Source organism: Elephantulus edwardii, unplaced genomic scaffold, assembly GCF_000299155.1.
Source record: "Elephantulus edwardii isolate Elephantulus edwardi_28Jun2011 unplaced genomic scaffold, EleEdw1.0 scaffold00129, whole genome shotgun sequence".
Taxonomy (NCBI): domain Eukaryota; kingdom Metazoa; phylum Chordata; class Mammalia; order Macroscelidea; family Macroscelididae; genus Elephantulus; species Elephantulus edwardii.
The window spans coordinates 4,469,197-4,484,827 of record NW_006399879.1 but is presented as its reverse complement, the minus strand read 5'-3'; the positions used below and the strand labels follow the sequence as shown (position 1 = coordinate 4,484,827).

At 51.6% G+C, this 15,631-nt stretch overlaps 1 protein-coding gene across 1 annotated transcript in view; it reads left to right on the top strand.

Annotated features, from left to right (window-relative positions):
• The window catches only part of SLBP (stem-loop binding protein), a 16,354-nt gene extending 1,008 nt beyond the window's left edge, over positions 1 to 15,346 (top strand). Inside the window, exons 3-10 of the mRNA XM_006893650.1 lie at positions 3,709 to 3,813; positions 7,909 to 7,968; positions 8,251 to 8,388; positions 9,301 to 9,454; positions 10,548 to 10,625; positions 12,786 to 12,940; positions 14,345 to 14,402; positions 15,245 to 15,346. Of these exons, the coding sequence (XP_006893712.1) occupies positions 3,709 to 3,813; positions 7,909 to 7,968; positions 8,251 to 8,388; positions 9,301 to 9,454; positions 10,548 to 10,625; positions 12,786 to 12,940; positions 14,345 to 14,402; positions 15,245 to 15,346 (850 nt within the window). The remainder of the gene's footprint in view (positions 1 to 3,708; positions 3,814 to 7,908; positions 7,969 to 8,250; positions 8,389 to 9,300; positions 9,455 to 10,547; positions 10,626 to 12,785; positions 12,941 to 14,344; positions 14,403 to 15,244) is intronic.
• The last annotated feature ends 285 nt before the right edge of the window (positions 15,347 to 15,631 follow it).

Sequence of the window (15,631 nt, the reverse complement as noted above, 5' to 3'; positions counted from 1 at the left end):
CGCAGGGCCGGCAGGGTGGACACAGGACGGGGACACAGGTGGTCACGCTTCTCTTCCGCTGCCGCTGCAGGTGGACCTAGTAGGAAAACGGCGAGCCCTTTGGACCCCCTCTTACTCATGAGGGTTTTGAAGAGGCCCGTAGCCCCCCCATATCTTATCTCACCCCCATACGCCCCTTTCTCCACTCCCTCTTATGAAATATGAAAAGGTAGCCTCTTGGGGTGCGAGCATCAGAGCACCCACGGGCAGGGGCAGGCCCGTGTCCAGCAGTCACTTACATGGCCTCGTGACCTGCGGAGCAGGAAGAAGCACTTCCAGGTGGAAGGAGCCCGGTTCCCACTTAGTGGCTGGGCCCTGGGGCTTGGTTTGTGCCCAGCAGCCATGGCCTAAAGGTGCCCAGCTTGACCCCACCCGGTGGTGCCGCAGAGGAAAGGCCTGGTGGTCTTCTGCAAGGGTGCTGTCCACTTGGTTGTGGCTCCTAGTGACCCTGGCTTCCATTTCCTGGGCTTCCTCGGGAGGAAATCGCCCATCTTCCACGGAACCACTGGTAGGTCCCAGACCGCTGACCTTTTGGTCAACAGCTGCCTATGCTGCCCACTGAGAGCTGGTGGCCTCGTGGTGATAAGCCGCACTGCAGTCCTGAAGGCCTTCGGTTCAAATCCACGAGCTGCTCCTTGGAAGAAGGCTGGACGGTCTCCTCCCTGCTGATTTGCTGCCTCTGAAGACCTGATGGACAGCCAGCTGTGGGTCTGCTCAGAGTTGAAGGGAGACAGCAGCAGCATGCCACCAGGGTTCAGCTGGAAGGAGGACAGCTGAGATGGTCCTGGGGTCCCCAGTGGTCAGGGGTTGGCAGGGTCACAGTGGCCTTGAGGTTTTTGTCCATGTGTGTGAGAGACTTGTGCCCCCATCTCAGCCTGCCAGAGAGCCCACCCCACGGATGCCAGTCACTTTTTTCTTAATGAAAGGTTATAGAGAACTTGGATTTCCATTCATTCACTGTTGCACATTTTCCTCCCTGCCCACTCCTCCTTCCCCTCAGTTTGCTTTTCTCTTTGAGAAGGAAAAAAAGAAATTCATTGGTAACAATTCCCCCCCACCAAAGTCCACTTTACTATAGCAACTCTTATTCTGGACTCACAAATAATACCTCATCATATATCCCTTTTCATTGACTATGCAAAGGTTTTTGACTGTGTGGATCACAACAGACTGTGGCTGACTCTGAGAAGAATGGGAATCCCAGAATATTTGATCGTGCTAATGTGAAACCTATACTTGGACCAAGAGGCAGTCGTCAGAACAGAGCAGGGAGACATTGGATGGTTCAAAATCAAGAAAAGGGTCCTTCAGGGATGTATTTTGTCTCCATACCTTTTCAGTCTGTATGCAGAACAGATCATCTGAGATGCTGGCCTGTACGAGGAGGAATGTGGCAACAGGATTGGTGGAAGAATCATCAACAACCTGTGTTATGCAGATGACACAACCCTGCTCGCTGAAACTGAGGAGGACCTGAAGCTCTTGCTGCAGAAGGTCAAGGACTGCAGTCTTCAATATGGATTGAAGCTTAATATCAAGAAAACAAAGATTCTCACCACTGGGCCAATTGGCAGCATCAGTATGGATGGTGGAGAAGAGATTGAGATAGTTAACAGTTTTAGTTTGCTTGGTTCCACAGTCAACACTCTTGGTAACAGCAGCCAGGAAATCAGGAGACGAATTGCATGGGGAAAGTCAGCTGCGAGGAACCTCGCAAGAGTACTGAAGAGCAATGATGTCAGACTGGAGACTAAGGTGCGCCTGATCCAGGCTATAGTCTTTGCAATTACGTGCTATGCATCGGAGAGTTGGACAGTGACTAGGGTTGATAGAGAATTGATGCCTTTGAGCTGTGGTGCTAGAGAAGAGTGTTGAATATACCAGGAACTGCTAGGAGAACAAACAGGTTTGTTCTAGAGAGGGTTAAGCCAGGCTGCTCCTTGGAGTCAAGGCTTCTGAAGCTTTGTCTGACATACTTTGGGCATGTTGCAAGGAGGGACTGGTGCTTGGAGAGGGACATCGTGTTTGGGAGAGTGGAGGTATGGCGCAGGAGAGGAAGACCCTCGATGAGATGGATCGATTCTTTGAGTGGAGTGGTGGGAATGAGTGTGTTTGAGACAGCGAGGTTGGCACAGGCTAGAACAGCTTTTAGAGCTCTTGTACATAGGGTCGCTATGAGTCGCAAACTACTCGATGGCACATAACGAAGAATATCCCTTTTAAACAGGTCTCTTCCTCATCTGTTTCAATGCAGTATACATTATTTATTCCCTCTCTTCTCAGTTTCCTCCCAAACCTGATGTCAGTCCTGTTCTATAGCAGTGACACTATGTGGTATTTGTCCTTTTGTGACTGAGATATTTCACTCTGCATAATGTTCTCCAGGGTCACCCAATTTTGTATAATATTTCATGATTTCCTTGTTTTTCAATGCAGTGTAGTATTCCATTGTGTGAATATACCGCAGCCTCTCTATTCCTTCCTTTGTTGATGGGCAGTTGGGTTGTTTCCAGCTCTTTGCTGTTGTGAACAAAGCTGCAGTAAACATGGGTGTGCATGCCCATCACTTCGTACTGCTTCCTCTGGTGCCACCCCACTTCATTCCTTCATTTCTCCCACTTGAGTTTCCGCTGATGATGGAGAGCTCAGCTCCCGTCACCACCTCCTCAGCTCCAGGTTCAGGAATTGGCGTGAGGGTACAGGAACCCGTCACAAGACTGACCTGATTCAGGGCAGGAGTGCCGCTGAGTGGATTGCGGGGTTGGTGATGGGGTAACATCTCACAACCAGGAGGGTTGTTGGCCTGTAGGTGATGTGAGCGTGAAGAGAGGAGGAATGGTCTGGAAGAGAGTGAGGGAGGCTGATAGCACCTCCCTCACTCCCTGCTGTGGAGGGGACCCCATCTTCTTGGGAGCAGTGTTCTGGGGGTGCCCCTTGGTGGGTAGCAAATGGTCTGCTTTGGAGAGTGGGACCCCGAGTCCTGCTGACTGGCTCTGGGGAAGTGACAGCAGCCCAGCTGTGACGAGTCCAGCCGCAGCCCTTAATCCAGGGTCCATTTAAGGAGCACTAACTGAAAAGCTGGCATCTGAACTCACTTGCCTGCCCCGTAGGAAAGGCCTGGCAGTGAGCTTCTGTGACGGTTACGCTCCAGGGCAGTTCTCTTGCAGGGTCACTGTGAGGTGAAAGCTGCTGGGTGGCAGCTGCAGGGGCCCCTGAGGAGCATTTCTGACGTGTCCGGGATCTGGTGTCTGTGCTCACTGCCCATGCTGCCATTACACAGCGAGATGCCCTGAATCAGTGATTGTGGGCACCTGAGGGTGGACTGCAGCTCCTGGGCATGAACCTCACTGTGGTCTGCTACTGCGTGCCGGGACTCAGCACCAGAAGGTTTTCCACCTTCAACAGTCTCGGGGGAAAGACCCTGGATTTGCAGATGGCACCTGTGATAATCTTAGCTTTCCTGCCGATCTCTCCCGCCACTGTGTCCTCTGTTTAGGGAATGTTTGCATGCTTGTCAGCTGGAGTCCAGCAAGGCTTCCGAGGTTCTCCTGAAGCTGTGGACGGCGAAGCCTGGGCTTCTGGTACCTCTCCACAGTGCCTCCTCGCTCCTGTTGTAAATTCCACTGAAGGTATGGCCTTGGCTCACAACCTATCTGTCTTTTTTTGCAGCTTCACCACGCCCGAAGGCCCGAAGCCCCGTTCCCGATGTACAGACTGGGGAAGTGCTGTCGAGGAAGATGAAATGAGAACCCGAGTTAATAAAGAAATTGCAAGGTATAATCTGTACAAGAGTGGCTGAATGTCTTAGCTCCTTTAATGATACTGGTTAGAAGTGGAGGTGAACTCTTTACCCTAGACCAGTATCAACATTCTCCAGAAACTAGTTAGGGATATTACTGCCCACAGCCCCACCTTGAATGAGGAACTGCAGGCCCAGCAATCTTGAAAAAGAAGCCGTCCAGGTGACTCTGCCCCCAGTATTTAAAGACAGGCAGTTCTTTGGAGAGCAGGTGCAGGTCAGGAGTGCTGCGGATCTGGGGGACTGCGTGAGCTCTCACCAGCTGTGAGCAATTTGTGTTGAGTTCGATAAGGGGGGCACGCTCTTAGTAACATCTTGGAAATGCTGAGACGTAAGGAAGGGTCGCCCAGCACCCTTGTCACTGGGTTCACAAGTGTTGGAGGAATCCAGGGCTTCATAGTCACCTGGATGAAGTGGAACTTTCTAGATAAGCTTTAAACCTCTCTAGGCTTCTTTCCTTCGTGACCCAACTGAGTGTGGAAACTACAGAATAATATCATTGATTTCACATGCAAGCAAGATTCTCCTGAAGATTATCCAAAAATGACTGGAGCAGTCCATCAGCAGAGAACTGCCAGAAGTCCAGGCTGGGTTTAGAAGGGGTCGTGGTACTAGGGATATTGTTGGTGATGTTAGATGGATCTTGGCTGAAAGCAGAGAATACCAGAAGAATGTCTATCTGTGTTTCATTGATTATGCAAAGGCATTTGACTGTGTGGATCATAACAAACTGTGGCTGACTCTGAGAAGAATGGGAATCCCAGAACATTTAATTGTGCTAATGCGAAACCTATACTTGGACCAAGAGGCAGTAGTCAGAACAGAGCAGGGTAACATTGCATGGTTCAAAATTGGGAAGGGTGTACGCCAGGGATGCATCCTGTCTCCATACCTTTTCAACATGTATGCAGAGCAGATTATCCGAGAGGCTGGGCTCTATGAGGAGAATTGTGGCATCAGGATTGGTGGAAGATCTACTAACAATCTGCGTTATGCAGATGACACAACCCTGCTTGCTGAAACTGAGGACCTCATGCACTTGCTGCGAAGGGTCAAGGACTGCAGCCTTCAGTATGTATGGACTGAGGCTCAATGTCAAGAAGACAAAGATTTCAGAGATGCACGGTTCGAATCCACCAGATGCTCTGCTGGAGAAGGAGGAACAATCTCCTCCTGTACCAGTCAGATCTGATTTGACAGTACACACACAAAAAATAATGAAATAAAATAAATTTAAAAAAACAAAGATTCTCACCACTGGGCTAATTGGCAGCGTCGGGATGGATGGCGAAGAGATTGAGATTGTTCACAGCTTCAGTTTGCTCGGCTCCACAGTCAACACTCTTGGCACCAGTATCCAGGAACTCAAAAAACGTATTGCGATGGGAAAGTCTGCGGTTAAGGACCTCTCTAAAGTACTCAAGAGCAACGGTGTCTCTCTGGAGACTAAGGTGCGCCTGATACCGGCCATGGTCTTTGCAATCACTTGTTATGCATCAGAGAGCTGGACAGTGACTAGGGAGGATAGAAGGAGAATTGATGCCTTTGAGCTGTGGTGCTGGAGAAGAGTATTGAATGTACCATGGACTGCTAGGAAAACAAATTCATCCTGGAGAGGATTAAACCAAACAACTCCTTGGAGGCAAGGATTCTGGGGCTTCGTCTGACATACTTTGGACATGTTGTAAGGAGAGACAGGTCCTTGGAGAAGGACATCATGCTTGGTAGGGTGGAGGGACAGCGCTGGAGGGGAAGACCCTCTATGAGGTGGATTGATTCAGTGACTGGGATAATTGGGATGGGTGTGTAGGAGGCAATGCGATTGGCACAGGACAGAGCAGGGTTTAGGGCTGTTGTACATAGGGTCACTATGAGTCACAAATGACTCGACGGCACAAAACAACAACAGGCTTCTTTAGAAAAGTCTGCACCAGGGGTGGTGCCTGGGAAATGAGGGCACAGGCAGTGGGGACAAAGCAGAAACAAAGAGACCTCTGAGTTTTGTCTTCCTGCAGTGTCTGGTCCCTTGTCCCTCTCAGTATGTGCTGCCTGCAGACTGAGTGCTGACATGGTGTCCTTCGAGTGAGGTCACTCCAGAGGAGTGGGGCTTTTGCTGGTTGGTCCTCGACGAGGAAGTGTCTCCCTAGGTGCTGACGGTGGCTCCCAGCAGGCACTGTGGCTGCTCCAGGGCCTCCTTTGGAGGAAGAGGTGCACAAGGGAATTGCTGCTGGCATTCAGCAAGTCCACTCTGATTCAGTATCAGAATGCCCAGAGCAGCTGGGTAGCCTGCTTGTTGTAAACCTGAGCAGAGCGACTGGTGTGGCCCCAGTGTGTTCTGAGAGTTATTTGCACTGTGTGACTTACTGCCTCTGCACACAGTAACAGTGGTGGTCTTACTTATGTTGTGTATGTATATAAATAACATCAGAAGCTCTGGTGGCCTAGTGGCACGAAGGTGTCCTGCAATCCCAAAGGCACGCGAGTCCACGTGCTGCTTTGTGGGAGGATGGGCAGTCTCCTCCCGTGTGATTAACTGCCTCTGAGAACCTGCCAGAGGGTCAGCTATGGGTCGGTGCCAACTCTATGATACACAACAACATACACAGGGAGCTCTGGAGGCCGGTGGTAAGAAGCTGCACAGCGTTCCCAGAGGTCTTGTGTTCTAATCCACCAGCTTTTCTGAGGGAGAAAGATGAGCTGTCTCCTCCTGTGTGATTATCTGCTTTGACAGCCTGTCAGAGGTCACCCTGGGTTGGTTTCAACCCATAGTATACAGCACGTGTGTGTGTGTGTGTGTGTGTGTGTGTGTGTGTGCAATGCAGCTTCTTACCCTTGGGCCACCAGAGCTCCCACATAGATAGATAATCTAGCAGAACTCTCATGACCTAGTATCTAATGCTTTGCTGTTCATCGGGTCTTCTCATAGCCCTTTCCCTCAGTCTGGGGTTCTGCGGGTGGACTGTTCTGTCTTGGAAAGCTACAGAGTTGGTTGGTGATTTGAACTCTGGCCCCACCTGTGTGCCCTTTCCACGGCAGTGTTGGAGTTTCTTGCCAACAAGGGAGTGTGAGACTAACTTAGTAAAAGTTTCGAAGCCAGCAGTGTATGAGTACTTGGAAATAAAAGGGTTGTATTTGCAGCTGCTCTTTGCCCAGGCGCAGGGGAGAGGACGCCCTTGAGGAAGTACCTCAGGGCTGTCTGTGCAGCTCTCACAGGAAGCTGATGCTCCTGCTTCGTGACCTTGTGTGTGTGTCAGTGATGCCCAGTCTTGATGCTTCTCGATGATTCAGGTCCATTGTTCTGGCTGTTGGAGCTTCCCTGGCCGTGAGGTCCTTTTGTAGAGAGAGTTTTCTTGATCTTGGGTCCAGAGTAACCAAGCTGGTGGTAGTTCATCATACTGACTTCTCAGCAGACTTCTGGAAGAGGAGAGATCTGTTAATCCATTACCTCCAATTATCCAGCCTTTGCTGTGGACATGATGCACACCCCAGCAAACTGGGGGGTGCCTTAGCGATTTTTGGACTTGGTGAGAAGAGCTGGGTGGTGATACGGGGCATTTTCCGCACACTGCTTAGACCGCTGGGTGCAGGGTGTTCCCAGATTCCACCCTGCAGTGACCCAGCAGAGCAGAGTGGAATCAGAGTGGCCGCTATGCGGAGCAGCCAGCTGCAGGGCAGGCATGACCGGCAGGAGGCAGAGCTGACGGTGGCATGCAGGTCTCCCAGGTGGAGCTGGGTCTCTCCCAGGTAGACAAGCTGTGGGCACACACAGCCGTGGACTGGTTGTTGAAGACATAGGAACTTTGCTCTCAAGCACGTTTTTCCCTTCAGAAGGCTGTTAAATTCTTGTGACATAAACATCTCGCTGCTGCTTTATCTTCGCCTTGTGCAAAGCTGACAACTGCAGGAGGTTGAAGGAGAAGAAGCTGCTCGCTAACCTCGGGCCACGGCCTCACGTGGGCACAGGAGGAGGGCAGGAAGTTATGTTCCTGGTCGGTGGTGGCTGCTTCCTAGCACCATGGGCTGTGGTGGGGTTTGTACTTTGTGAACAGCAGCGCATCCTCTGCTTTCAGATATAAAAGGAAACTTCTCGTCAACGACTTTGGCAGAGAGAGGAGGTCATCCTCAGGAAGGTGAGTGCCTGGGCTTTCTGATTTGTGGACCCGTCCCTGGTTATCAAGTGTAACTGGGAGTGTGGGAGGTGGACGCTGGCCATTCCAGAAGCACTCAGAGGAGTCTGTCCTTGCTGTGTGCAGTATTGTTTCTTTTGTGTCCTTGGGTCCCACAGGGGAGGATTCTGGCCTGTTGTGGGGTTGACCTCATTTGGGACCCGTTACTCTGTGTCTCTATTTGCTTGGGTCAGCTTATGTAGTGGCTGTAACAGCAAGGCTTGTCTGTCTGGCTCTGGTCTTCAGTTCTGACTCAAAGGAGTCCGTGTCCTTGGTGCCGGCTGACCTGGAAACGGATGAGAGCGTGCTGATGAGGAGACAGAAGCAGATTAACTACGGCAAGAACACCATCGCTTATGACCGCTACATCAAAGAAGTGCCCAGGTAGCTTTGGCCCCGTGTGCCCACCTGGACACGCCCTCGGGTGTGGGCCTTCCCTGGGGACTCCCATTTAGGGAGAGGGGTCCCAAGCGGGTTACGTATTTGTCTGTCTGCGGACTGCACAGTGGTTGCTTTGAGCCCTCCAGCTACGTTGAGGGAGAGAGGACCCAGTGGTCTGCTCCTGAAGGCGACAGCCTGGGAGTCCTGTGGGCAGTTCTGCACTGTCCTGGTGGCTCTGATTGGAGTCCACTCACCTGCAGGGATCTGTTGCTTCAAGAACCCTGACAGCCAGTGACTTTTCAATAGTTTATGATGTGAACAGACATTCACAGTTGATGATTGAAAGCCAAAGATGTGAGGCTTAAAATTGACATTCTCTGTACCAGTCAGATCCAATTTGATGGTGGTACACACGCACAAAAAAAATAATAAAATTTTTTTTTAAAAATTGACATTTTTATGTGCAACAGTGAATTAATGGAAATTAAAAAAAAGTATTTCATTGGACAAAAAAGACATTTCTGTAGTTTTGACTGTTAGATAATGATTGGTTTCTCAGTACTTGGTGAGCTTATTGACACAAAGTTCTTGAAATACACAATAGGGTGAAAAGGTAAAGGTGACGTCCAGGAATGTAAAGACCACACTGGAGACACGTGGCATCACTCTGGTGTAGGTAGTGTCTGCTGCACAAAAGGGTGAAAAAACTACATGCTCACCAACTTCGTGGTAGAATCGGGGTTCAATATTTCACTTTCTGACATGTAGAAAGACCTGGGAAACAGGTCACATTTTTGACGTGTTGGTTTCTTGTGCGCACGTTCCATGATCTGTGATGTTGGAGTCTCCTGGGTGGGCTCGCCTTAGTTTTAGAGCTCCCGCCTCCACATGCAGACGTCTTGCTTTCTTCTGCAGACATCTCAGACAGCCTGGCATTCACCCCAAGACCCCGAACAAGTTTAAGAAGTACAGCCGGCGGTCGTGGGATCAGCAGATCCGACTGTGGAAGGTGGCGCTGCACTTCTGGGACCCTCCTGCCGAGGAGGGCTGTGACCTGAAGGACCTGTACGTCTCTAGGACATGGTAGTTCTTCCCTGCAGCGGAGCGCGTCTGAGAGCTCTGTGCGCAGGGCACGCGGTAGTGAGGCCTGTGGGAGGTCGGAGCCGTGGTATCAGGCTGCTGGCGGACCCGTACTTGTCATTTGTGTTGAACTGTGATTGTGAAATTGTGTGGAGCACAAATTACTCCAATTTGGTCGTTTCTCGGTGTGTCATGTGTTGGCTGTTCCGTGTTTTGAATTGTACAGCCGTCCTTCCTGTCCTTTTACAAGGTCCTGCGGCGTTCAGCTCTGCGTCCTCTCTGCGAGATCTTACCTCTCCATCCTCCCACAGTCGTTTGGTAACCACTCTTTTTCTTTGCTGAGCTCTGGTGGCCTAGTGCAAAGAGGCTGTGCTGCAATTCCAAAGGCACACAGTTCAAATCCCCTAGCTGCTCCTTTGGAGAAAGGTGGGCAGCCTCCTCCCATGTGGTTTACGACCTCTGAAAACCTGCTGGAGGGTCTGCTAGGGGTATGTTCTGACCATGGCAGCAACAGCAGCTCGGCTGTGCGTATCATGCGAGTGAGTTCATCCAGGAGCTGTCCTTTTGTGAATGGCATTCTTTGTTCAGGAGTGATTTCAAAGTTGAAGGGTGTTTATGAAAGAAAGGTTTTTGTGTTTTTTCTGTTTTAAACATCTGCCTAGTTGAAAACGTCCCCGGCCTCCATTTTTCTGGAAGTCTGCATTCCCTGTTGGTGGGAGGTGGGGAGAAGCCTTGTCCTCCTGGGCGTGGTGGTTCCTTTGTCTTGAACCCCCTTCCTCAGTGAGGTGCAGTGAGTTGGGTGACAAGCTGAGCTTGCTCTGGGCCAGCATGGCTGACATGCTTTCTAACTGGGTTGACAGGTTTGGCCTCCCACGAGTTGTCTCCGGTGAGCCCGTGGGGCTGCTTGCCTGGCAGGAGGGATGTCTAGTGGATATGCCCCCTCCCTCAGGGGGGTTCCTACGTGGGATCACATGATGTTCTGGTGGTGTTTTGAGCGTGGGATCCTGGAGAACTTCTCTGTAGCACGTCTTCAGGTTCTGCTCTCATGGGCTGAATGTGGTTCTTTTCCTTTAAACAGACAGCCTGTCGACCTGAGTGAAATGGAGACTGAGTCAGCAGAAAGCAGCTCAGAATCCCAGACCAGCTCGCAGGACAACTTGGTAAGTACCTCCCTGCTTCTGCAGTGGTGTGCCAGGCTCCTGTAGACGTGCCGCTTGCGAGTGACACCTGAAGCTCAAGTTCAGTCAGAAAAATGCAGTTCCTTACGTGATCTCCACACTGAAGGAGCAGTGAGTGTACCGTGTTCAGAGCAGTTAAGAAGCGTGTGAGATACAGGTCCCGTCCCCTCGCCCTGCCTGCCTTTTGTCTGGAGAACTGAGGTGTGTGCTGCTACTTGTGGTAACTGCTCACACACCTCACTGCTTCTGCTTGTGACTGCAGTCACCTGACTGCCCAGCTGTGGAGGATCAGCAGAAGCCTCACCTCCTCAGCAACACAGCACACACACCATGCCAGACTGCCGTTTGAAAACATGGGGAAGATTTCCCATTACATGGAGAAATTAGAGAAAGATAGTTGATAAGTTTTGCACACAGGACAGGAAACCTATCAGGATCCGAACAAGGGACTATCCTTGATTTAGATCAGGAGTCAAGTCACGTACAAGTCATAGTGGCCCTGTGAACAACAGATCTGACCACTGCCCTGTCCTGTGCCGGCCTCATAATCTCTGACACCCTCCAGCCCCTTGCTGCAGTCATGGTCAGTCCACCTGGTTGAGGGTCATCCTCCTCCTCTGCTGTCCTCCTACCTTTCCAAGCATGTCCTCCTCTGAGGAGCAGCCTCGCCCAGCAGCGTGCCTGAAGTATGATTGCCGTCCTTGCCTCCAGGGAGCACTCCAGCTGCACCTTCCCTAAGACAGATCTGTTTGGCCATCCATGGGATATTCTGTATTCTCCAGTATCACGCTGCAAAGGCGTCAGTGTTTCTTCTCTCATTCCGTGTCCTGCCCTCAGCAGCATAATAGCAAGTGATTGAAAAGACCCTGGTCTGAGTCAGGCGCACCTTGAGTTAGTCCTCAAACTAAAATTGTTGAGGTAATTTAAAAACAATGCATGACCCGTAGACAGATTGTGAACTTGTCCTCCATAGTCCCAGTTCTCAGTGGCTGTGTGGCCCTAGGGAAGGGTCTGGGGGAGGAGACTGAGTGGGCGGGGCCTAGCCAGGTGAGCCTAGTGGTGTGAGAACCTTCCTACCTTCAGGATGAACGTCCCTGTAGTGTGGAGAGCAGACCACTCCGCTCTCAATCCTGCCACTGGCCATCTGCTCTTCTGGCTTTACTGGTCAGTTCAGTGGCCATCCAGCAGTCAGATGGTTTGTTAGGAAGTTTATTTGGGATCAGGAAATGTGTAGGCGGTGTCCCAGCCCTGCAGAGCGGGGGAGCCACCGTGTGCACCCCCTTCATCTGTAGGCTGCGTCTCATCCCCCTCAGGACCAGCTCCTTGTACAGGCCTCTGACTTCCTCGCCCTGGGACCCACCCAGGCCTGTTACTGTCTTGTGTTACCAGCCCCTGACCTATGTTCAAAGCTCCTTGCCTCCCTCTTTCTTTGTGTGTGTGTGTGAGTGTAAAAAACGCCTGTCGGACTAGCTGCGCAGATGCATAAACTTGTCTGTCTGAAGGCATGGACTTGAACTCGCCTCAGGCTGGGCTGTGTAAATGACATAATCCATTGGCTTCATTTGCATCGATGTCTCCCAATCTCTTAAAGATGCATCCTCATCAGGATAGCCCAGGGCCAGCCCAAAGGAACAGTCAAGCTTACAGCTTGCCCGGAGAATGCCAGCCACCTTCTATAAGTGTAATAAACTCAGCCAACGTAATTCTTAGGCTCTAGGGGGACGTCTCCTAAGCTGTATTTCAAAAGAACCACGGCTACAGAAAGGGACTCATTTCCCGGTAGCTGGGGAGCTGGCGTCCCTGGAGGATCAGGGTCACAGCTGATTGCTGTCTCTGTTTCTTTGAACCCAGAGCAGTCTGCTGCCTTTCCCTGCTAAGATGTTTCCTTTTTTCAAGCGTGCAGGCTAGTTTGTGTGCAGTGTTCCCTCATCTGGAGTTGGCGTTTGTCTCTGTGAGGTTGTGATTCTGGGGCAGGGGTCCTCTGAAAGCGGACCTGCTGAGGGTGGGCTAGCCCGCTGGCCTGGGTGGTGGGACCTGTGATGGGCATGTCCCGTCTGTAGTACTTCATGCTCAAGCTCCCCTGTGCTCACCGCCAGGAAGGGGGGGACCTCCAGCTTGAACACTTGTGCTTTCATCTCTAAGATTCAGGATGTTCTGGACGATGGCACCATCCACCTGCCCTGCTCGGGAAACACAGCGCTGGCCAAACACTGCCGTCCTGCAGAGGCATGGCCCCCCTGCCCGGGGGGTGAAGTGGTCTCAGGAACAGGCCAGATCCCCGTCTCCCGGCTGTCCCAGTAATGTCCCAGCGCAGCTGTCCCCCGGCCTCGTTCCTGGCGTCCGTGGAGGATCAGGGTCACAGCTGATTGCTGTCTCTGTTTCTTTGAACCCAGAGCAGTCCGCTGCCCTTCTCTGCTAAGACGTTTCCTTTTTTCAAGCATGCAGGCTAGTTTGCGTGCAGAATGTTCCCTCATCTGGAGTTGGCATTTGTCTCTGTGAGGTTGTGATTCTGGTGGGACAGTGTCGCAGGAATGTTGGTCGGAAAGCCTGCGCAGGTGTGATCTACGACGTTCCATCGGTGTAAAGATAGGGACCTTTTTTTTTTTTAAGTAATAAAACTTTGGGAGTTTTTGTTTTAATTTTGAAAACACATACCAGAACATGTCCCTGTGCAGCTTGGCTACGCTTTTCCAAAAGCTGATCCTCAGCTTCACGGGAGCCTTGGTTTTAATTGGAAAGCTGTCATGGTGTTACCTTCTCATTTGTGGGCTCACATTTGGATAGACGCCCTTTTAAAATGAAAGAGCAGCTCTGTTGAGGAAAGTCATCCAGAAACATGTCACAAGGGCCCGTCGCCCTCTGCCCTGCGGGGCTGATGCCCATCCATTGGTCACACTTCTGAGTGTTTCTGTGCTCACAGCAGCACACCCTTACCAGTTTCGTGTTTTCTATGATGCCTTGTAAATAGTACGTGACACCTGTGTTGTTCTTTGTACTGAATCGTGACCTGCTCTGCTCAGGAGCAGAGCGGCCAGGGCTTGGACGTGACTGGAATTCCTGGCAGTTGTTACGGGCACATGGCCCTGTGTTTAGACCTGCAGTGGTCACAGGAAAGGGCGGGCTTCCACCCCCGGGCTCTCCCTCTCGCCAGAGACTTAGCACCCACTGCTCCAGGAAGCCCTTTGTGGTCCACACACTGGTCTCTGCCCACGCGGCTCAGCTGTCCAGTCAGCTTTTGGTTCTCGGGGAGCAGTCAGTGGGTAAAATTTGGCACTTCAGCTCAGAAGGGAATTTGACGTCACCCTGAATTGTAACTTGCCCATACTTTGCATTCTCTGGCTGTTCTGCATGAGCACAATCTCAATCCCCAGTGTGCCCGGGCATCCTTCGATGTACAATTGTTTTGCATGTTTGAAATTATAAAGGGACCCAGATCCGAGAACAACTGGACTTGAGGTGGTCTTTAAGCTCTGAACTCTCTTCTCCACATCCACCTGCAGGTGAAGCTGCCAGGGGTGCCCCGACTGGCTGGCAGCAGTGTTTACAGGGTGGGGGTCCCATGGGGAGAAGGGCCGTTTCTGAATTGACCAGGTAGCGTCTTGAAGCAGTCCAGTTGGCTTTTCTTTACTGGTGTCTGACAGTATTTTGGGAACTGGAGACCTTTAACAGCCTTGGGTAACTTTGTGTCCTGACGTCCCCAGCCCGCGTCCCCAGCCCGGCAGTGGTGCTCGCAGCGACTTGTCTACGCCCTCTCCTTCTGTACGTAGATAGTGCTGGCTGGGTGGGCGTTTCCGCTAGAATAGCCCAAGAATTGAAGCAGTGGGAGGGAATAAAAACAGCTGTTGTGTGTTGTTGTGTTTTTTTTAACCATTAATTTACCTTGTAAAATTGCTGTAAATGATAATGTGTACAGATTTTCTGTTCATATATTTGATTGTAAACTTCTTGTTAAGACTGTTAAGTTTCTATTGCTTTTGTATGAATGATATTAAAAAAATAAAAAGGAAACGCGTCTAACTTGAGTTCTTAAATTGGCAGCTGGGGCCCTAGGAGAACATCAGATATCTGGGATCTGAGGCTCTGCTGTGGCACCTGGGTGGGGCTGGGTGCTGTGACCGGCCCCAGCCCGAGCCTAGTGCTCCAGGTGGGCTCCCTGAATCCCACATCTGGTGCAGGATGGCGTTGGGGTGTCTGGTTCCCCACAGTGGGCCCAGGCCTGTGTTAGCGTGTGCCTACCATGCAGAGTGTCTGTTCATGGGGACCTCTATCCAGTGACCTGTCATAGAAGGAGCCCTGGTGGAGCAGAGGTTAAGCGCTTTGCTGCTGACTGGAAGGTGCGGACCATCCAGTTGCTCTGTGGAGGAAGGCCAGGTGACTCCCAGCTCACATCTTGACTGGAGGAGACCCCTGTCTTTGTCCTGCAGTGACTGGCAGATGTGAACCTTGACCCTTCCATGAGTTTATTGCCTAGGGAACCTGGGTGAGTTGTGTGGGGCATGGTGTTGGTATTGGGATGAGAGCAACTCTGTGCAGAGCAGCGGGCGAGCAGGACGCCGACGGCTGGGTCTGAGCTCATTTGCCAGCCCGTCTCCTGTGTCCAGGATCAGGAGCAAGGGACGCCTGCCCTGCCCACAGAGCTATACCTCGCCCTTGGGACCTGGGTGCTCTTTAGCACCGCACCTGCTGTGGCCCAGATGCCCTAAGGAGGACGCTGGACCATCTTAGTGTCCACAGTGGACGGGCAGGAGCCCTTGTTCAGCCGGTGCTGTGTGCCGAGGCAGCGCAATGACCGCACATCCCTGCACCTAACGTAGGACCTGGGGTGTTAATAGTGGAGGGGGAGGAGGGCAGGACTGGGACTTCTGTTGGCAAGGAGGACGGCTAATTTTAATGAGCATTTACATAGATTTTGAATTTCCATTCATTCATTGCTGCACTTCTCTCCCCGCCCATCTGTCCCACCCCACCGCCCTGGTTCGCTCCTCTCT